Source organism: Haemaphysalis longicornis, unplaced genomic scaffold, assembly GCF_048455015.1.
Source record: "Haemaphysalis longicornis isolate Haplotype H1 unplaced genomic scaffold, Haemaphysalis longicornis Haplotype H1 scaffold_6, whole genome shotgun sequence".
Taxonomy (NCBI): domain Eukaryota; kingdom Metazoa; phylum Arthropoda; class Arachnida; order Ixodida; family Ixodidae; genus Haemaphysalis; species Haemaphysalis longicornis.
This window is the reverse complement of record NW_027526407.1, coordinates 69,012,210-69,035,446: the sequence shown is the minus strand read 5'-3', so window position 1 is coordinate 69,035,446 and position 23,237 is coordinate 69,012,210. Positions and strand designations below refer to the sequence as shown.

Below are 23,237 nucleotides of genomic sequence, written 5' to 3'. Positions count from 1 at the left end.
CCCGCCTGTGGAAAGTGAGAGTTCTCTTTCGCAAAACCCGCCGTGGTGGCTCAGTGGCTAAGGCGTTGCGCTGCTGAGCACGAGGTCGTGGGTTCGGTTCCCGGCCGCGGCGGCCGCTTTTCTGATGGAGGCGAAAAGCAAAAAACCCCCGTGTGTACGAGATTTCGGTGCACGTTAAAGATCCCCAGGTGGTCAAAATTAATCCGGAGCCCTCCACTACGGCGCGCCTCATCGCCTGCGTTGCGTCGGCGCGTTAAATCCTACAATCAATCAATCAATCAATCAATCAATCTTTCGCAAAAGCCGGGAAGACCTATTCCTCTACGTTCTCGGTTTACCCAATGTTTTAGTGTCGACTTTTGGAGTCTTTAAGCGCGACGCGTTTGTTTAAGGAGCGCGTATAAACCGAGTTTCTTTTTTTATGTATAAACTGAATTTGTTCGTTTGCGCTTTGGGTCTTTGAAGGTGTAATGATCGATTGGACGCACTTTTGGCCTTCGTGCTTCTCTCTACTTTTTAGAAAGGGATGGCATATTTTGCGAGATCCTTGAATTTTTTTTTTTACTGTAAAATGTTCTGTTGGCGCAATTATATGCGTTGTTTTAGTAAATAGACGAGGTTGGGTATCTTTTAGTTTGGTTTAGTGGCGGGGTGCCGCGTATCAACATGCTAGAGCAGGTTGCTGGCGAACTAAGAGCTTTGTGGGGAAGTATACACAAAAAGATGGGGTATGCGTGGTCTGCGGAAAAGAAACAGAAACTATGCGGCACATCGTGTTACAATGCGAGGGTATCTATCCAAATCTATACATGAGGGAAATATTCGGCTTCCAGAAGCCCTGGGATTTAAGGGTAGCACAGAAGAAGTTAACTTCAAGGCTGTCGAGGCTACGAAAAGAAGATTAGTATGCTGGTGGACGAACAGCAGAGAGGCGAATATTGGCTAAGACAGCTACCACCTGTAGCAGAAAAATTAAGTAGTTTGTGCCTAACAAGTTTTTTTCTGCCTGCCTTAAGAGCAGCGTATGATTAAACACAGAGTATAAGACATAGTTATGTTAGTTTCTTTTTTTGGTAAGATGACACGTCATCACCCCGCTACAGAGGGGATACCACCACCAATTATCATCATCACCATTAACGTTCTGCATCGCCCCGCAAGTGACTGGCTTGTACCTATCACGAAACGGAACGTCGCGTAGGATCGAGGAATACCAGGGTACACGACGCACGAAGCCAGGTTGCGGGACCAGAGCGATTCTATATGCGGTGTAAAATGTGGGCACATGGGATCGAGTGTGTGTGAACCTGGCGGATACGAACCGTCTGGGCGCGAGTGAGACCCCCTTGTAGGTGGGGAATAAAGAGCGCAAAGATGGAACGGCATTTCACTCAAGGCTGTGTCTGGATTGCCGTCCGACGGTACAATAACCGGTCCACTAAAGCGACGGCCACCGGCTTCTTGCAAGAAAAATGTCCCGTCTGGCACTGCTCCGCTCTCCCTGGCGTAATTTAACGAGCCTAATATGATATAACTTAAAGGGACCCTGCAACGCTTTTTTTTTTCAACTGTTTTTTTTTTGAAATCCTACATGTTTGCAGAACGTAGTCACCCAGCACACCCAGTACTTAGATTAGGGAGTCACAAAGTACCTAAGCGAAAAATTACTGCTTTATGCTCATCAGATAACTTGTAAACTCGCTCAAAAGATTTTTTTCTCTTTCCTGGTCTTGACGTTGTTCGCCGGCTCGAATGACGTCACTAAGGCCATGTTGCGGCTGTTGGCCGGTTTTCCTTCAGTTGCAGCAATGAACACTTTTCGATAGCAACTTAAAAAAAAGCCACAAAAAAAATGGATGGCGTGTCTGGTGCGACGAGCAAATCACGCAGTGCGGCTCCGTGCTTGCGATAATTATAGCTTTCGCAGTGGTTCCAGACGTGAAGGAAAGAGTGAAAGCGTTTATCGAAAGTGTTGCAGGATCCCTTTAGCGAGAAGAAAACGATTATTTAACACACCTAACAAGAACTTAAGCCATGAAAAGTTTAATCAAAACTAATGATGCAAAAATAAATAAAGGATCGAGGCAAGAGCCGCACCCGAACCACCCTCCTTGGTACCACGAAGCTAAGAGGGGCCTCCCTCTACACAAAAACGGCAGACGATTTGGCCGGTGCTAGCCTAGTCTTTAAAGGGTCCATGAAGAGAAAATACAACTTTGTTTAACTTTAAAGAGTTAGACTTTAGTACCTCACTCAGCTTCATTCCGTCCGTGAAAGACGTTTTTTAACCGATGAAAACGCAAGAAATACTTAAGGATTTTCACATTTCGCGCCACAGTAACATGTTATCGGCGCGAGTGACGTCATATGGGCCAGCACTAAAAGCATAATTTTTAGTGGCTTAGGTGCACGTTAACATTCAAGTGATTCGATCAAAGGAAACTAGCGGCCCCACTACAATCGTCCAGTCATGTGTCCTCGCGATTGATTACTTCGACCGCCGTCATCGCCCAAACAAGATTCTGTGTCGTCATTGAACAGTTGCCCAAAACTGGCTAGCCAGTCGCCACAGCTCCACACGTTTTCTTTAATGTCTCCGTTATTTTTTGGAAGTTTGCGGTGAAATCATTATCATTTTTATCAGGACAAAGTAGCCTTTCTAATGAACCAAACTTGTATTTTGTCTTCATGGCTCCTTTAAAAATTAGAATGGCTTCCGACGGTACTAAGTGCCGTCTGACGCCACTCGAGACACTGCATTTACTCAAAGGCCAGCGAGCCCACAAGTCGCCTCATTACACGGCGATTATAATTGGAGACTAAAATGTTGCGCGAACGGATATATCGTAACATAGATCACGCAGAATTCTACCAGACCTATTATTGGTCACCTTTTTGGGGCGAACCACATTAAGGCCGAGGCTTGTCCGGCGTCTGGCGTCCGTGCTCACGGCACACCGTGTAAATCGAAACATCCGTGAACAAAAGGTTCACAAAAGGAGAACAACAAAATAAATGGTTAAGGTTGGAGAGAGAGCGAGAGAGCGAGAGAGAGAGAGAGAGAGAGAGAGAGAGAGAGAGAGAGAGAGAGAGAGAGAGAGAGAGAGAGAGAGAGAGAAGTGTTCTCCTGGAAAGTCGTGCTGGGCATGAGCGAGGAGCATTGGATTGGTCTGGATTGGATTGTATCGGATTAAATTGAATTGGATTGGATTGGATTGGATTGGAAATCGTTTTAACAGCACTAAGCACTCTCACGGGTGATTTGCGGTAAGGACGATCCCCAGTGCTTCGCCCACTCGTCATGATTCACTTCGTGGAGATGCGTGAATTTTTTTCAGCTCTTTTCCGGTTCATTTCTCACTTCTTTCTTCATCGATTCACAAAAGAAAATATGTAGTTTTTTTTTACTGAAACAGAAAACAAAACACAAAAATTCACAAACTTCTCAAAGATTTAACCCGTCTTCTTTATCCAACCGGAAACTCAAGACGAGAGTTTTATGTCATTATTTTATTTTGCGGCGGTCGCAGACAAGCCAGCTGTCACTTCCGCACCGCAATCCCGCCACGGCGTGGCGTAGTACGGGAAAGGTTTCCGTGTGCTGAGAAAATTGTCCGAAAATGAAAACAAACAAGACAGACTCCCTCGTTATAAATTTTCACTCAAATGATTTTGCGTGTCGTTAATAACTCCACAGCGCTGATTTTTTACCTAAAACTGTGTGTTCACAAGTTTGCTGCCGACAGCCGCTATTCCGTGCGTTTATTTCGCGCTTCATAACTCTTTCCTGGCCCAGTTAAAGTTATCCGGTTAGCTTCATAGCAAATCTCAACCAGATGTATTTTTTTTAAACCAGAAGAGCGCGTTGCTCAAATTAACTGCTCTTGTTTTTGCAAACAGGGAAGGATTAAAAATGCACGGGTTACTATGTTCAGTGAGTTATTCGAAAACGCCAGGGAGGCTTACTGCATTTCGGGCGCCCGTGTCACAGCCAGTAAAGCAATTACGACGACCGTATCGCGACAAACTATAATTACCACTTGGAAACACCTTAATGAACCGGCTTTATAAAAAAATTCACGCATCTCCACGAAGTGAATCATGACGAGTGCCATGGGCGAACCACTGGGGATCATTCTTACCGTAAATCACCGTGGCATTGCCCACTAGCGCATGCAAATGAGTGACAACGCGTAAAAAAAAAGTGTGTACAGTATATACAATTCCAATCCAATCCGATACAATTAAATTTAACCCAATCCAATTCATTTCAATCCAATCCAATCCAAATCCAATCCAATCCAATGCTCCTCGCGCACGCGCAGCACTGTGTACACGGACGCCAAGCCCCGGACAAAGCGAGATCCTAAGGTGCTTCGCCCCTAAAAAGCCTTCTCGGCAGACATGGCGGAAATGTTCCCTTGAGCCTGGGCCCAACAACAAAATGTCACGTCCATAAGCTATGATTGATTGATTGATTGATTGATTGATTGATTGATTGATTGATTGATTGATTGATTGATTGATTGATTGATTGATTGATTGATTGATTTAACGCGCCGACGCAACGCAGGTGATGAGGCGCGCCGTAGTAGAGGGCTACGGATTAATTTTGACCACCTGGGGATCTTTAATGTGCGCCGAAATCTTGTACACACGGGCGTTTTTGCTTTTCGCCTCCATCAGAAAAGCGGCCGCCGCGGCCGGGAATCGAACCCGTGACCTCGTGATTGATTGATTGATTGATTGATTGATTGATTGATTGATTGATTGATTGATTGATTGATTGATTGATTGATTGATTGATTGATTGATTGATTGATTGATTGATTGAAGGGTTTAACGCGCCGACGCAACACAGGCGATGAGGCGCGCCGTAGTGGAGGGCTACGGATTAATTTTGACCACCTGGGGATCTTTAACGTGCGCCGAAATCTTGTACACACGGGCGTTTTTGCTTTTCGCCTCCATCAGAAAAGCGGCCGCCGCGGCCGGGAATTGAACCCGCGACCTCGTGCTCAGCAGCGCAACGCCTTAGCCACTTAGCCACCGCGGCGGGTAGCTGTAACTGATCGCTGGTTCTGAATGCGGACAGTGAACAAACGCAGCAGGAAACTTTTTTGCATTCGTTTTTGAGTAATATATCTCGTTCGACCTTGAACACAGTTCCGTCGAATGCCGTGCTTTGCAGCAACGCGTCGGGGGCGTCCTCTTCCATTGAGGCGCGACAACATGAAGAAAAAAGTGAATATTACAAAGAAAGCTATTTCGCCTGGTCCCACCAAGAGCTTTTAATATCTAGAGTCCGCGCCATGCGCGAAAGACTGCGTGGACCCGGAAGCGCAATATGACGTCATGCGACCGCCTTCGTATATTAAATTATTCACCATCTATTCTTTTTCGGTTCGGCTGCAGGCGATTGTCTGTTGATCACGGACACATCCTTCTTCGTCAGTGATGTCATAATGCAAGAATACAGAAAGGCGGGCAGTCCGCACGCGATGCAACGATGTTTTTGTACGCCTAGTTTTGGGCAACGAGAACTATATTTATGCGTCTTTAAAACATCCCAGTCGAAAATGACGACAAGAAAAAATTCTGTAATTTGTCGTATTTTCGCGTGTCGTACTGTCGTCTTGTCGTATTCTTGTTGCGTCGAGATTGTGATGTTCTGTCGTGTGTCGTATTCCTGTCCTCATTTTGATGTTTCGTCGCGCCGAATTCCTGTCTTGTCGTGATCCTGATGTTGTGTCAGCAGTTGCACATGGTTTGAATGTTATTGCCCACAGCACGTTGATGTCGCAACCAAATGAGAATGGATCAAATCGGCCGTACGCTTCTGACGGCAGCTGTAATCGTGGCCAATAATTAATTCCCTTCAGCCAGCATGCGAAAACTGCGGCTCAGCCAATACGATTTTCAGAATCGTCGCGGGGAACTCGTGGCGTTGAACTTTCGCAGAACAAGCCCCATAAGATTATTTGCCTTAGTATTCAGTCTGGGGATATATAACGTTCCCTAAAACGGACAAAATACTGCGCCGGGCGAGCTTAGCGGTTGGAGGGAGCCCTGTATAACAAACGAACGAACTAACGAACATTTGGTTGATTGATTGATTGATTGATTGATTGATTGATTGATTGATTGATTGATTGATTGATTGATTGATTGATTGATTGATTGATTGATTGATTGATTGATTGATTGATTGATTGATTGATTGATTGATTGATTGATTGATTGATTGATTGATTGATTGATTGGCTGTTTATTGGAGGAGGTCATAAGACCCTGAAGTGGATGGGGGAGAATGGGAAAAGGGAAAAAATATCAAAATAAAAAGCCATCGAAAACACATTTGCACTTCTTGTCCCATTAGAAAGTCAGCTCTACACTCCATCCCGTGTGATGAACAGGACCATGTTCGTCAAATGCACGCTAATCCCTCCTTATTAGAGGCTGTTGTAGAATTCTCTCTCCAGAATGGTCTCTAAAAAGCCGTTTGATTCGTGATTGACTCAGCCCTGTATTGGTCAGCGAACTGACTTTCTAACGAACATTTATGAAAAACAAAGCTTCCTTGGGACCGAAGGCGTTCTGCCTAGAAACCAATGCATTTCGACCGAAAAGCTCTGATAAGATATCTGGACACACGGCGCGTTCAGCTTGAAAGCGGGCTTCCATCGTGTCAAAACTGGTACTTGAAAATGGCGAAAAAGGAGCGGTTCTAGATAAGACAACACACGCATCGGTCACGAAGAGCGAGTACAATAGTATACTTTTATCTCATAAACCACTTATCGGCATACAATTACATAGTTCATAGACGCGTTAGCTTAGTGTGCGAAAAATCGCCGCATGGGTTCCTTCTTCGATCGTTTGCTATTTGGGTCGTTGAAGGTTTGGCGGTTGATTGGACTCAATTTGAGCAGAGGCTGGACGCACCTTTAGCAATGCTTTGACGCACTTTTGATGCGAGAAAGCTCTCGCGCTTCTGTCAACTTTCTTTGGGAAAGGATGGTAAAGTTCTTAGCCGGGATGACTCGACGCCGCAAACAGAGACAAACGTTTTGTTGACAAAGGGAGGATGGGAAGAAAGAAGACATCAGTATGGGGCTGGTACATGGGGTAATCATGGACAAAGCTCCATAATGCGTTTGGAGTCTCCCTGGTGGGGGCTCTTAAGCCGGACCCAGTCCTGGTAGCTAAGGACACGTGCAGACCGGTGCGTCAAACGAAGCCCTGTCTACAAAGCACAAATTTTCAAGAACAAGCAATGGAGAAGAGGCGTTGGGTAGCTCTGGCGGCTATCTGACGCAGGAGGTCATGGTACACTGAGCTGCCAAAGTCACTGCTGGCCTGGTCCCGCCACCACCAGTTCTCAGTAACCGTGACTCCCATCGGTTCTCTCTCTCTCTCTCTCTCTCTCTCTCTCTCTCTCTCTCTCTCTCTCTCTCTCTCTCTATATATATATATATATATATATATATATATATATATATATATATATATATATATATATATATATATATATATATATATATATATATATATATATATACATATATATCGCTCTACAAAAATCCCTGCCATTTTTATTCCATTCAGCCTTCAGAAGGGGATGAAATTATCTGGAAGAACATAATCTTCTTTCCTGAACCCTCTGTCTCTAAAAGTCATTGCCATTTTTATGCCATTCAGCCATCGGAATGGGATGAAATTATCTGGAAGGATATTACCTTCTTATTTGAACCCTATCTCTCTAAAAATCACTGCCATTTTTATGCCATTCAGAATTCGGAACGGGATGAACACCCGCCGCGGTGGCTCAGTGGCTAAGGCGTTGCGCTGCTGAGCATGAGGTCGCGGGTTCGATTCCCGGCCGCGGCTGCCGCTTCTCTGATGGAGGCGAAAAGCAAAAACGCCCGTGTGTACGAGATTTCGGAGCACGTTAAAGATCCCCAGGTGGTCAAAATTAATCCGGAGCCCTCTACTACGGCGCGCCTCATCGCCTGCGTTGCGTCGGCGCGTTAAACCCCACAATCAATCAATCGGAACGGGATGAAATTATCTGCAAGGACATAATCTTCTTATCTGAACCCTCTCTCTCTCTCTCTAAAAATCACTGCCATTTTTATGCCATTCAGCCTTGAGAACGGGATGAAATTATCTGGAAGGACATTATCTTCCCGCCCGCCGGCCGACACTGGAGTGGCCGTGCTCTTCCGGTATCGAGTCCTGCCACACGTTGAAGCCTGCTAGCGCCAGGATAGCCCAGCAGAGTCCGCTGCGTTTGAAGCCCGTGTCGTCTGTCTCGCCAACAGGCTGTACACACGCACGCACGCACGCACGCACGCACGCGACTGCGACGTGACGCGATACACGCACTCCCTCCGCTTCCCGTCTGCGCTTCTTTTCAAACCCATACCATGTTCAAACCGGCGTGCGCCGTTGCTGCGGCGTGGTGCCGCACGCGATGGCGTAACCCGACCGTGTGAACGGCTTCAGCCGCAGTCGCGGCCATTTAATACCGCCGGCAGATGCAAAAGGAAAGGCTGCACGCCGCGACAGCATTGGTGGTGCTCTTATTGGAGTGGAAAGAGAAAACAAAGAATGCATTCATAGCAGCGGCAGGTAAAGCGGTTAGTCGTAGGTTAGAATCTGTAAGGGGAAGAAGGTATGGTTGCTTTGGTAGCGCCGCCGTTATCACGTGGTCGGGTGGCGGCCTCCCATCTACAGCCCTGGGTATAGTTGGTATAGTGTACTGGAAGGTAAGGTGTGTTGTGTGGGGGAAAACAGTATTAACTCTATGGGAAAAACCAATGGAGAGCGCGGGTCCCTTTTGCGATGAAAAATTTGCGTGGAGCGCAGGCGTTCCCCGGAGAACTCCTGTTGTAGCCAGCGCCACCTATAAGTTTTTAAATAAAACTAAACAGTTGTTTGAGGGGTTTTATTAAACTTTATATCATGAAATACAGGAATAAGACTAATAAGGGCAATACATAAGAATTATTTTGCAAACAAAACTTCTGAAACCAACTGGTAAGCAGCGGCCGCCAGGGGCGCTGCTTACAACAGCCGTTCCTCAGCAGAATTTTTCATCGCAGAAGGGACCCCCCCTAACCGGTCCCGAACAACACACTTTCTCTTCTAGTACATTGAGAGGCTCAAGCGGGAGACAGCTCAAATCTCCCGAACGAACGGTTCAAGTTTTTTCTGGGTTGATGGACCGGCATGTTCTTTTGTGTTTGAATTAGGCGCAGTGATGGTGATGGCTCAGCATTTTTTTCCTTATGCCAACTCTCCTTAGGAAGTAGTTGTTTTCTGTTAGTATAAGTATGTACGTCGTAACAATCTGTCGGTCATCACAGAAATGCCTGTTTAGAGGACTTATACCAGAAGAGAGCGGAGTGGGTCAGCGAACAAACTCGTGTTAAGGACATATTCGTAGAAGTGAAGAGGAAGAAATAGGTGTAGGCAGGGCCATAGAGTTTCTCGCTTATATTGAGAAACTCTATGGGCAGGGCATGTAATCCGAAGGCAAGATAACTGTTGGTCATTAAGGGTAACAGAGTGGATTCTTAGAGAAGGCAAGCGTGGAAGAAGGCGGCAGAAAATTAGGTGGGCAGATGAGATCAAGAAGTTTGCGGGGATAAATTAGTCGCAGTTAGCCTTGCTTGGTAACTGCGCAAATAAAACAGGACACAAAAGGAAGAAGGAACGGACACAGCGTCCTTCTTCCTTTTGTGTCCTGTTTTATTTGCGCAGTTACCAAGCAAGACAATGTACCAACTCGCCCAGTCGTCTGTTTTGGCTGCGCAGTTAGCCCATGACCAGGATGATTGGAGATCTATGGAAAAGGCCCGTGCCCTGCAGTCATGCCTGCAGTGGGCGTAGACAGGCTAATGATGATGATGATGACCAGGAGGTCCACGCCCATTTAGATTAACGTAGAGCAACAGAGAGAGAGAGAGAGAGAGGAGGAACTTTATTGAATCCCAAACTGGTAATAAAGTGGTTGAGAAGGAGTCACCTGGCCGTCACCTAGCCGTCATGAGCCCGTGGGCCCTAGCGGCATCTTCCGCCAGTTGGACGAGTAGTTGCTGTGAGTCGGGATGAGGGCTGAGCGAGGCGGCCTCCCGTTGCTCTGAAGTCCTGATGGTCATTGATCTATTACGTGAGTGAGGTTTCTGTGGGCATGCCCATGTGTCGTGTTGTAAGGTGGCTTTGTCTGCACACCACTTGCATCTGTCGTAATAAGTGTCGGGGAAATATCGGTTGTACAGGACGGGGTTGTGGAAGGTGTCTGACTGCACTCGCCTCCACGCAACACACTGCCATCTCTTGAGGGAAGAGTGGGGTGCAGGGTACTTGTTGAGCAAGCCCGCATCCGTTATGCGCGGGCAGGCCGGCGTAGTCTGGTGGTGCTTGGTAAAATAAATCAACTTTGGGTTGCTGCCATGTTTTTAAAACACGTCCAACTGTGGGCACTCGCTTTGTGAAGACGTGTTTCTGTTTCGTGGCATACGTTTACGATTAAAGTCCTTCACGTGTCACTTCACTTTCTCCATCACACTCTGCGAAGACTGCCTTTGTCGGTGCGGCTTCCACCGCCACCGGAGACGATCGAATGGCCGTCAAACGAGAGATATGATCGGACCACCCTGGCTGGCGTCAGAACCCTTCCGCATCCACACGAGAAGCGGTGGTTTTCTCCGCACTGGCGGTACGTGCGGACGGCATTTCCCTCTGACGACAGCGAAAACAGATCCACAGGAGGAATACGACGCTCAGTGTTGCTTGAGATGGCGCTTGTTGCGTGCGCGCATACGCGGCACCTTTGACGTTGGAGAACGAGGCAGCATGCGCGAGGGATTTCCTTGCAATGCACACGTCCCTCACGGACTGTTGCTACGCGGTCGGGCAGTGCCGTTCACGAGAATTCCCTCCCCTTTCTTTTTTTTAAAGTTGAGTGTTATGTACGGTTGGCTTCGTCATAAAAAATTGGCCGCGTATCTGCTCTTTTCGTTGCAAATGTCGACAAAAGACGATAGCCTTTGTCGACATTTGCCAAGTAAATGCCTCCCTTTGGTTTCCCGCTGACCTCTCATGCTGTTCCTCTCCCGTCGCGCTCATTCCAAGGTAAACACACTAAAGGTTTGCTGAAGTCCGTTTAAATTTACCGCGTTCCACTGCTCCTGGCCTCGATGCCAGCGCTGCCGTACGGCAGAGACGCGCGTGACCCGAGGCACCCTACTACAACCCACGCTGCGTTCCTCGAGCGTTCCCAACGGAACGTGGGCCCTTTCGTTATGCTTTCGTTGCTGTTGCCGTTTGATTGATTAATTGCCGCCAGGAGCGCGCGTAACAGCAGGCGACGGTTTTCTGCAGTTAATGAGTATTTCATTTGCTTTCGCGAAAACCAAGCATTAATGATTTTTTTAATAAAGGGACAACGCAAATATCACTCATGCATTGATTTTCTGCCTCACATTTGCGTAATGTTTTGTTCTTAGTCAAGAATGTTGACAAGTATGAACATTGTTTCTTATTTATTTTATTTATTTTATTTACTTTAAGGATTTATTTATTTATTTATCATTTGTTTATTCGTTTAAAAGGTTTTATTAGCCAAGTTCGGCATTCTGTGAGTGAGGGCTTGCGAAAAATAGGAAGTAAGGAGTAACTTGTAAACAATTATTCTAAATTTAAAAAAAAAAGTGCACATTAACGAAGGTACATGCAAATAAGCTACATAATAGAGTACAGCGATAGCAAATCAACACAAGGAAACAATAGAACTTCTCGAATACTAAAGTCTAAGCAACTATTAAGGTATAACAGAAGGCTTGAAAAAAAAAACTCGAAAAACACAATCCAGTACTATGAGGACGGATTGCACCTTGGCAAACTTGGAGAACTAAACCACCTCGGCATCACATTCTGCGTTTTACCAATCTCACTCATCTTGGACAGAAGAGCTATGTTCTTGCGTTATTTGACCTCATCAGCAGTCTTGTCTGGATTGCTGCTATTGGTGTATAAGGCGTTCGCTCTGAAGTGTGTTTTAGATGCGAAGCATCTCATGCTCGGGGTTGTGCCCCTCCCTCCCTCGTTGACGTTGTCCGCCGTCCCCACTCTACTGCGCATGCGCGTCTCTCAGCCCCGTCAGCGTTTGGGCTGATGTCAGCGCAGTCCACTATAAAAAGAAATAGTTAGGCGGCGCCCGGTTTCGATCCCACGACTCTCTGGCCGCAACGGTAGGTACGTGGCGCTCTTCCCATTGCGCTACAAACCGAGACGGGAGCATGTGCTACGAACGCGCCTTATGTCATTCACTCATTCAAACTACGCCAAGAAGCTACTGATACAACGGAGGCACGCGAAGCTGAACGTCAACGGAAACGACGAACTGAAAACTAATGGGAACTTCAGTCGACGCCATGGCTGCTTCGCATACTACTCAGGGTTCCCCTACGGGAAGATGGTGTAATTTTTTTTTCCCAGCTGGGTTTGGTTTGCGCCATTGTACGCAATGCCGTGGAACGTTCTTGTGTGTCTTCTTGCCGGTGTCTGCAGTCTCGCCGGCCATATTGTTCTTTTTGAGGCCGGAGTGTCCGTTCGTCTCTGCCGGTGTCAGGCCTCAACCGGCTGTACCGTCTGACTGCGAAGGATTCTCTTTCGCTCTTCATTCGCGCGCATTCGTCTGGCTCGATCGCCAATATTCTCGCGGGCAACCTCGTGCTTCTTGAAAGGCCGGCGATGAATTATAGAAGTACTGGGCAAGAAAACACCCTGGCCGATTCTCGCCTGTGTCCGCCATTCCGTTCGACATTTCTTTGACGTCTGTTCGCATACCCATGCATGCATACATACATACATGTATTCGCATACATACATGTATACGCATTCATGCATAGAGAAGCTGTCCGAAGACGAGTGGGTTCTCGGTTAAAACGTGATAAAATGTCCAATCTGATCATTTTAGTGAATCAGTTATGATCACTCAATACTTTCAACCCACAAATCAGCTAAGCATTCCAATCAATAGCAAGTTCAACTGAAACTGACACCTATTCACGCCTTTTACTCTTCACGTTTGCTATGCACTCAGTATTTACTATTAACGCCCAATCGTTGGATACAATGGCCGTCGAATTGTGGAATCGTTAAATTTTTACGCATCTAGAGAACCAAACTGTTATATGCGCTCGCCTGCCCCTTCTTTACGTTGTTAGAAATATGTCTTCACTGACAGGCAATCGTCTTGCCTCAGTCCCGTGCGTACCGCGCATGCCTGACCTACAAGCCAGGCGTGGCATTGTTTGGCCGACTTCCCGCTCCATATCTATTCCATCAATTCATCCGCCATCTTCTTGAGCCGAACGTTAGAAGCCTGACTGAACAACGAGCCACATTCGAGGGGTCACGTGGCTTTACCGTGAAAAATGCCACTCCGTAGCACGCATAAAACCTGGTCAAGTGTATTCCGAACCCTTTCACAGCTCCAACTGCAAAGGCCGTTGTTCTAATCATCATATAGACAACCGGCTTCCGGTCCGAGTTCGGAACCAGCAATTTTCAAGGGAAAAAATTGGTCGCGCATCTCCTCCTTTCGTTGCAAATGTCGACGCAAGACGATAGTCGACTGGCGCCCCTTGCAAGTAAATTCATCCTTTATCTTTTTCGCTCAGATCTCATGCTGTTCCTCTCCCATCTCGTTCCTCCCAAGATAACACGCTAGAGGTTTGCTAGTGTCAATTTAAATTTACCGCGTTCCACTGCTCCAAGTCGGGTGCCTCCAAGGTGCCTCGATGCTAGCGCGGAACGTCTGTTGGAACCTTTCGTTGCTGTTGCCGTTTGATTTTTTCGAATTCCGCCAGGTAGCGCGAGCAACAGCAGGCGACCGCTTTCTGCAGTTGATGTAGTATTTTATTTGCTATCGCAAAAAGCAAGCACCGGTAACATTTTCAATAAAGGAACACTGCAAGTATTACTCATGTATTGATTTTCTACCTTATATTTGCGTGATGTCCTGTTCTTGTTCACCAATGTTGACAAGTATGAACATCAAAACCGGACCTAGACGTTCAGATTTGGCTGTGAGTATATAAGACTATTGCGCATTACGTCCTCAGTTTGGCCGGCTGGCTGAATCGAGTGACAGACAGACAGGCAGACCGAAATTTTCCCGTTCAAGTAGTCCGAGAAAGACTGTCGTCTTCAAAACGGAAACAAAATGACCGAGGCAGTTTGCTTTCCAGTACTCTCGTAAGCGGAGTAAACATGTTGACCTTCTTTGGAACGGCCTGAATCTACTGGTGGTTTCAGAAAAAAGCCGCCTGGTGTGGTTTTCGTATCAAAACGTGTCGGGCAGTAAACTATCGAAAAGAAACGGCAGTTCAGTGGAACTTGTTGTTTAGCACGTCGTACAAGAATTCGAAGCCCCTTTCGGCCCTTCCGCTGTTCCGCTTTTATCCCTTAAGCCTTTCGCATCCAGGCAATCACGTCTATCCCGCTCTGCCGACCACAAGGTCATCGATTTGATCCTAGCTCGAAGCGGCCACATATGCATATAAATGCGGAACGCCCGGAACTTCCTTAGCAACGCCTCGGAGGATCTGGAAGTTTAGAAGATTATCACTGTGGTAAATTGCGCGGAGGTGGATATTTCCGCCGCTGTAGTAGAAAAGGAAGTAAAAGCTGCAATAAAAAACAAAACTTTACCGTCGCTTCCGGAAGAATGTTGGGAGAAGCGCGAAAGCTAAAAGTGCGTCAAAATTTCGCTGAAAATGTGCCCAATCGATCGTCGAACCATGCACCAGCCGCGGTGGCTCAGTGGCTATAAGGCGTTGTGCTGCTGATCACGGGGACGCGGGTTCGATCCCCTCCACCTTTTCTGATGGAGGCGAAAAGCTAAAACGCCCGGGTGTACGAGATTTCGGTGCACGCTAAAGATCCCCAGGTGGTCAAAATTAATCCGGAGCTTAATCCGATTAATCCAAAATTAATCGCCTGCGTTGCGTCGGCGCGTTAAAGGAGCCATGAAGACAAAATACAAGTTGAGTTTATTAGAAAGACTGCTTAGTCCCGATAACAATGATACCAATATCATCGCAATATTCGAACAAATAACGGAGATATAAAAGAAAACGTGTGAAGCAGTCGCGACCCCCTAGCCAATTTCCCGCAACTTTTCTATGACGTCACAGAACCTTCTTTATGCGATTGGCGGCCGCCTAACTGACCTGTCGCGACGACACATGACCGGACGTCTGTAATGGGGCCTCTAGTTCCATTTGACCGCATCACTTGAATGCTTACGTACAGTTAACGCACTGAAAATTATGTTTTATTGTTGGCCCGTATGACGTCATTCTTGCTCATAACACGTCACTGTGGCGCAAAATTTGAAAGTTTTTAAATACTTCTTCCTTTTTTTCGTTAAAAAAACATCTTTTGTGGCTGTAATGGAGCTGAGTGAGATACTGAATCCTAGTTCTTTCAAATTAAACGAAGTTGTATTTTGTCTTCATGGCTCCTTTAAAGGAGCCATAAAGAGAAAATACAACTTCGTTTAATTTGAAAGAACTAGGATTCAGTATCTCACTCAGCTCCATGACAGCCACAAAAGATGTTTTTTTGTTTTTTAACGAGAAAAAAAGCAAGAAGTATATAAAAACTTCCAAATTTTGCGCCACAATTACGTGTTATGAGCCAGAATGACGTCATACGGGACAACAATAAAACATAATTTTCAGTGCGTTAACTGCACGTTAGCAGTCAAGTGATGCGGTCAAATGCAACTAGAGGCCCCATTACAGACGTCCAGTGCATGTGTCGTCGCGACAGGTCAGTTAGGCGGCCGCCAATCGCACAAACAAGGTTTCGTGACGTCATAGAAAAGTTGCGGGAAATTGGCTAGGGGGTCGCGACTGCTTCACACGTTTTCTTTAACATCTCCGTTATTTGTTCGAAGATTGCGATGATATTGGTATCATTGTTATCGGGACTAAGCAGTCTTTCTAGTAAACCCAACTTGTATTTTGTCTTCATGGCTCCTTTAAACCCTGCAATCAATGAATCCATCAATCAATCAATCAATCAATCAATCACGATCGTCAAACCTTCTAAGGTCCAAACTGCAAACGGAGAACGAACTTATGCGGCAATTTTTCGCGCACTAAGCAAACGCATCTAGGAACGATCTAAATGTATACCAACACGTGGTTTAGGAGATAAAGCTAAAACTACTTCTTCATTATCGATGTGTGATTGTCTTATCTGGAACCGTTCCTTCGTGATTTCCAAGCAACCATTTTGACGCAGGGGAGGCCCGATTTCACGCATGCACAGTGTGTCCAGAGATCTTATCAGAGCTTTTCTGTCTACCAACCGGTCTATGGGGAAATGCATTAGTTTTTTACAGGACGCCGCCGGTCTCACTAAGAAAGCCTTCGCTTTAATTCGGCGAGTCAGTTCGTTGAGTATTAGCACTACTTCTACGTCTCCGATAGCAAGCGTATACTAGTAATGTTGGGGCTGGAGCTACTACATCATATTGCTAATGCACTACACAATAAAGCAGCCAATGCTTTTATTTCTGCTTCCGCGATAAGCATTGCTACTAGTCGGAAACTGCGAGTGAATTAAGTATAAGCCACGGTCGTTACAAGTTGAAATCGCACTCTGTGTGGTATAGAACCGTAATGAGTATTAAGAGAATATTTTTAGCAGTGATACCTTAAAACCTAACCTATGTAAATCAACCGCCGAATGCTCCTTTTTAACGCTGCACTTCAATCGCCTTCAGCGTTTTCTATAATCGGTCACAACTACATATCGGTCCCAATTATATGAGGCCACTCACAATCGGTCGCATTTATGTATGGCCACTTATGTTCATTACACTACTCAAGTAACGTTGTAGAAAAACCTGGAAAGCTAGAAGAATTTGATTCCTCCCAGGATAAACACGGTGGAGGGTTGCTCAAGTCAATTCAATTTTCCCGCGATCCAGTGGTCACGCTCCATTGAGTGGAACTTTTCGTTACCGCTGGACTTCTTGGTACGCCGCCACGAGGTCTAAGCTCGCCCGCGAGCGCTTTTCAACTTGTTGGGTCAAAACATTCTTTTAAACGCTTATTTCGTTATTTGCTATCGCAAAAACCAGGCAGCCAAGCATTTTTAATTAAAATGACACTGGGAATACCAGTTGTGCGTCGACGTTTTGCCTCAAATAAGCCTAATTTTTTGCTGAACAGTGTTGGCAAGTATGAAATGTGTTTCCAGATTTATAGTGGTTTGACTAAGGCTTGCCTATGTAAACGCCTCGTTCTAGAATTATTTTGTTTTGGCCGGATAGCTGGATCGGAAGGACAGACAGACAGACAGACAGACAGACAGACAGACAGACCAAAATTTTCGGGTTCAAGTAGCCCGAGAAAGACTGCAGTGTTTATAAAAAGCGTTTACAAGACACTACTAGGAGGGTACGCTTGTGCGTGGGACACGTTATGCTGGGTATACCCTGCATGCTATGTCGACATTCGGTTGACACTCTCTATTCCCCGTGGTCGCAGTGAGCCCAGTGCAGAGGCCGTTCGTCGTGTACCGGCCCGCACCGCTGCGGAGAGACGGCAGTGCCCAGGGCGGCGCCGACGAGGACGGATCCTCGTCGTCTTCCGCGGAGGCGATCACAACGACATCGCCGGCGCCACCAGCCGACGTCACCTACAACAGGCACCACTCTTCGTCGCACGTGTGAGTCCACCACCTCGATCTGAAGAACTATTTTGCTCCTGAGATTTGCTGAATTAGGTCGGCCCAGTCGAAAATGACAAGAAAAATTTCTGTAGTTGGTATATTTTCGTATTCTGGCGTGCCGTACTGTCGTCTTGTCGCATTCTTGTTGTGTCGGGATTCTGATGTTCTGTCGTGTGTCGTATTCCTGTCCTAAGTTTGATGTTCTGTCGTGCCGAATTTCACTCTTGTCGTGATCCTGATGTTCTATCAGTCGTTGCACATGGTTTCAATGTTATTTCCCATTGTGAAGAGTAGCGTAAATGGCAGTTCTGTTGTGACTACATGAATATTTCTCGCTGAGTAAATTGTCTTTGTCGTTATGACAAAAATGTGTGTCGTAACAACAGATGGCTTTGTCGTAACAACAGAACTTCTGTAGTCATAACAAAGTTTTTTGTCGTACAAAAGGAATTTATGTTAGGTTTTTGCGGCATTCCTGTTGTGATTTTAGACTGCGGGGTGCTTCCCTAGTGACACGTTCCGTATGTGCGCAGTTATCGGGATACGGAATTAATACGGAATATGACAAGCTAAGGCGTTACTAAAGCAGATGTATTTTCGAAAAACAGGGCAACCAAATGTTTCACATTTGTCCCAGTTTTCATGTTCCTGCCTCCCGAGACACACAAAATCAAGCGTACGTTATGCGTAACCTCCATATGTACGGAATTCATATGGGCCATGATTTCTCGTTTCTGGAAGCAGCACAGAGAGAAAAACGGTGTCATTTTTTCTAGCTTTATACACTATTTTATTATCATATGGTGTTCAAAACTATCCCTCTTTTACAACGCCGTTGTGTGAGCATATGTAATTCCGTATATATATATATATATATATATATATATATATATATATATATATATATATATATATATATATATATATATATATATATATATATATATATATATATATATATATATATATATATATATATATATATATATATATATATATATATATATATATATATATATAGCGAATCAGAAAATGAGAAATGAGGGGCTCCGTGAAATAAGACAGAAAATAAGGGTTGGCAGTCAAGAAAGCCTCGGAAAGCAAAGGGGAGGTTGTGGTGGGTCATAGAAAGAGATGAAGAATTTCTTGAGTCGAAAAGAAAGTGGTGAAAAAATGCCCGCCAGGTGGGATCCGAACCCACGACCCCTAGAATACCGGTCCAGAGTAACACTTTCTTTTCGACTCAAAAAATTCTTCATCTCTTTCTATGACCCACCACAACCTCCCCTTTGCTTACCGAGGTTTTCTTGACTGCCAACCCTTATTTTCTGTCTATATATATATATATATATATATATATATAAAAGTTTCAGGAGGCTCGTGACGTCAACCAATGTAGCTTCGCCATCAGGGCTGCATAGTTTCGGATTCGTCTCCCTCTGTAGTTGGAGACCTGACGCCACTTCCACATCTTGGCAATGCAGGCAGTCTTCGTGCGGTGGCGGCGGCATCGTCGAGGAGTGTTGCCGCAGACCGTGCAGCTTCGCAACGCTGGCTAGCTACTGCGCTCGGCCGTCGGACGGCTCCAGCCTGGACGCATTCAACGTGATCGCCTCCTCCGGCGGTTCAGCCTCTTCTTCTTTGACACTGTCGTCGTCTTCCTCGTCGGAGGGAGGGCAGAGTGGCATGCAGGGTGACCAGGCATCTTCGTCACACGCTCAAGGCCAGCCCGAGCCTCGCACTACAAGGCCTCCCCGGATCGCACCTTCCGCACGCCTTCAGACAGCGCATGAGGTCAACCGGGAGCACAACGAGGTGCGTGTGACACGTATGGTATAACTGGAACTAGCGGCCTCCGAAATTTGTTAATTCTGCTGCTAACTTGGGGATTCGACTAAGCAATTGTGATCTCCGAGGATACGGTGCGAATGTATCTGGAAAAACCGTGACCTGTAAAAAAGACGGCCGTTTTTGGAGAAACATTTCCACGCTTTAGGTGAGGTATGATGGATAACGTACTACGGCGCACTAGTATTCGTGCACTATGCGTGAAACAAAAATGCATCGATTAGTCATTCCCTGAGCAAAGTGCTATTTCATTTATATTGAAGGGAACAACTGCAGCAATCGTTACGCTTCCGTCGGCGCAAGAAAACAAAAAAAACTGTTATCAGCACGAAAGCGTGTCGTTGTAATGTACGGCCCACTCACTTTATGCACCACGTGGCGTAAACGACGAATGAATGTTTCTTGCCTCAATACGGCTGGTGCGGCTTCACTACCGGGCTTAATACATCTCGCCCAGCTACAAGTTCCCGGAAACGCATCTTTCCTGCCTTGCATCAGAGTTGAGTTGTGTAGCTGCACTTAGCGCAATTTTTTTATGAGCGTTTATTTTGCCACAGGGCATGTATATGGGGGTGTGAGTTGATGGCGAAAAATGATTAGATGAACATGAAAATGTAGCGCTTTGCGGATGAAGTGTGGGAGGGAACGATGATGAAGCCCAAGTATCCATGCGTTGTATGCGGAGGCGTTGTGTAGTATCTCTATGCGTTATCTACGCGGAGGCCCTTTGCCGCAATTGCTTATTGTCCAGCAATTTTCAGGTAGCACGCAGTTCTGTCTAAATGATGCTGTACAAAATATTGGAAGCAGCATTTCGTATTTTATGCTGTCATGTTACCCACTAAAATATAAAAATGTAAAACCTATCCTGAGTATAACGGAGAAGCGCTTAAATAGCATCATTAAAGAGAGGCTGAGGTTCATGTTCACAATTAAGAGTGCGGTCACCTCATTAATGTCACTGGAACGGCCCTGTCACTTGACTTTGACTGCCTTAAATTTAAGATAATAGGTGTTTACACCCAGTGTTTGTTTCTATTTGCTGTTGATTGCCAATTTCGTGACCTAAACATATCTGTTTTTATAGCTTTCAAGCGCGTGTCTGCGCATGCAGTGTTTCTATTAGCGCGCGTAAGCATAATATTGAGATAATAACGCACCTATAGATGGCGTAACCTACCCTATCAGTGAGGTATAACAATTTTGCTTGTGTTTGGGCTCATATCTCCCAAGCTGAAGCGATCTTATCGCACCCTTAGTGCATACGTTTCATCATAAGGACGACTGGGATGTTTGAAATGAAGGTCAGGTGTCACAAATGGAGCAGGCATGGCAGTATCATGGGCCTGACATCGTTTTGTGAAGGTGTCATAAAAATTAAAGCCGTTACACTCAACGCGAAAGCTGTCGGAAGTGCAGAGCTGTGATTCGCCATAATGGGCTGTAGCACCGTCATCCGCTCATTGCTGCCACTCAATGCAATTCAAATTTCCCGCCTCCGCAGTGCTCGCGCGCCCCATGCCTGAAACAGCACCAGCTGAAGTTCTGTTCCTTTTGTGCTTGCTTTTCCTCCCGCATGTTGCGGCGCTGCACTGCCACTTTTTTTGGCTTGCTATCGTAAAACACAACCCAACGAGCGTTCCTAACTAAAGGAACGCGGGCACTTGTGGTTAATTAGGTATATTTTGCGTCAAATGTACCTGCAGTTTTACAATACACTACCTGCAGTCAAATGTACCTGCAAACAACGACAAGGCGAGCCCCTAAAGTGCTCTGCACTTAAAAAACTCTGAGGTCACCTAAACATTTATAAGTTCTGAATGCAAAAGCAGCAGTGTCCCATTGAACGCCGCTGAATGTCCACTTGGACGCCGCATAGTGCCCTGGCTTGCTGGCGACTGCTGCGCCGCCGGGCGCGGAGAGTAGCACCCAGGGCAGTATGCTCTTCGGTTTTCCACGGGACTATGCAGGTGCCCAGATATTGCCTAGCAGCACGTGCTCCTTTTCCTTGTGTTTTGCTTCTGAAGCACATTTATAGCATTTAAGTGCTTCTTTGCTGTTACAGGCAACATGGGCTTTTCTAAAACGCCTTGTGAACCAGAACCCTGAAGGCTTCACTGTACAGGAACATGCTATAGCTGGCTTCAGAAATGCGTTTTGGGCTGTAAACTTTTTAACTTGGAACACCCTTATGCTACTGATCCATAATTTCATGATGAAGCTCGAAATCACACGTGAGTGAGTGAAACATTTCATTAAGGCAAGAGGCCACAAGGCTGTGGAGCGGACGTAAGGATGAGGAGGAAGGGAAAGGTCACAATTCTCACGATAGTCGCAGTTCCAATCTTGGGGTCCTATATACAACGTTCGCAGAATTTAGTCAGCGTCAGTGATATGCACAGTTCACAATGTAGACACTTAGGGTGGAGATATAGTCAGTATGGGAAAGTTAGTCAGATCCCGCGTGCACAGCCCTAAATGATGATTGACCAGGTAGAGCCTTTCCTCCACTACCTCTCTCCCTGTCCTCCTCCCACGTGACGTCATCCGCAAGTAACGCTATTCCTCCTCCAGTTCCCTTAATTCCTTCCGCCGGTACCGACTTTCCATGTACACCCCAATGTGCAATTCTCTATAGATTTTTTTTAGCAAAAGCTTTCTCAGCGGGGCCGAGCATCCTGTAAAAAGAAGCTCTGACCGAAAAGCTCTGATAACATCTCTGGACGCACGGCGCGTGCGTCAAACCGGGCTTCCATTGTGTGCACATGGTTCCTTGAAAATCACCATAAAGGAACGGTTTCAGATAAGATACAGGCATCGATCATGAAGAAGGAGTACAACAGTATGCCTTTATCTCATAAACCACGTATCGGTGCACATTTAGATCGTTTTTGAGATGCGTTCACTTAGTCGCGAAAAATCCTCGCATGGGTTCTTTCTTCGTTTGCAATTCGGGTCTTTGGAGGTTTCACGATCGAGTGGACGCACTTTCAACGAAGGTTGGACACCCTTTTAGCGAAAGTTTTGATCCACTTTTGACGCATTTTTGCTGTGAGAAAGCTTTCGGGCTTCTCTTAACTTTCTTCAGGAAGGGACGGCAAAGTTTTTCTAAATAGCTGTCAAATTTTCTCTCTCCAGGTTGACGGAGCCCGACGTCCCGGCGCGCCGTCCCGCCTCACGACGGGCCGCATGCTCCCGGGCACGGCGTTCCTGACGTCTCCCGAAGACGACACGCCCTTCTCGACGCGGCCGCGCATCGGCACGTTCAGTCGGCACCGGCCCTACTGGTACGTCGTGCAGGCCGCCTTCAACGGGGACGCCGAGGAAGAAGGCCTGGACGCCTAGAGACGCCTCGTCCGAACCAGGGGCGGCCAGCCGGGAAGCGGCCGCTGCTGCCAAATGTCCCTCCGGAACACCTACCTCCCCGCAAGGCACCAGTGCCGCCGTTCCGTGTCATAGCCCGAGGGGCCGGCCTCCTTCGAAGACCCGTCGCCAGAACGTTCTCGGCGGCGCACAAGAGCGCACCTCCTTCGGCAGACTGAGCTGCCCAGATAGCCTGCGCTTCAAGTGTGCACCTCCTTTGGCGGGCTCAGTTGCCCAGATAGCCCGTCCTTTTTATTTTC

General features: G+C 46.5%; 1 protein-coding gene across 1 annotated transcript in view; it reads left to right on the top strand.

The window, feature by feature from the left end:
• LOC144143068 (uncharacterized) overlaps nt 1–22,969 on the top strand; it is a 29,446-nt gene extending 6,477 nt beyond the window's left edge. Inside the window, exons 2-4 of the mRNA XM_077674884.1 lie at nt 17,583–17,763; nt 19,251–19,581; nt 22,753–22,969. Of these exons, the coding sequence (XP_077531010.1) occupies nt 17,583–17,763; nt 19,251–19,581; nt 22,753–22,959 (719 nt within the window). The 3' untranslated portion in view covers nt 22,960–22,969. The remainder of the gene's footprint in view (nt 1–17,582; nt 17,764–19,250; nt 19,582–22,752) is intronic.
• The last annotated feature ends 268 nt before the right edge of the window (nt 22,970–23,237 follow it).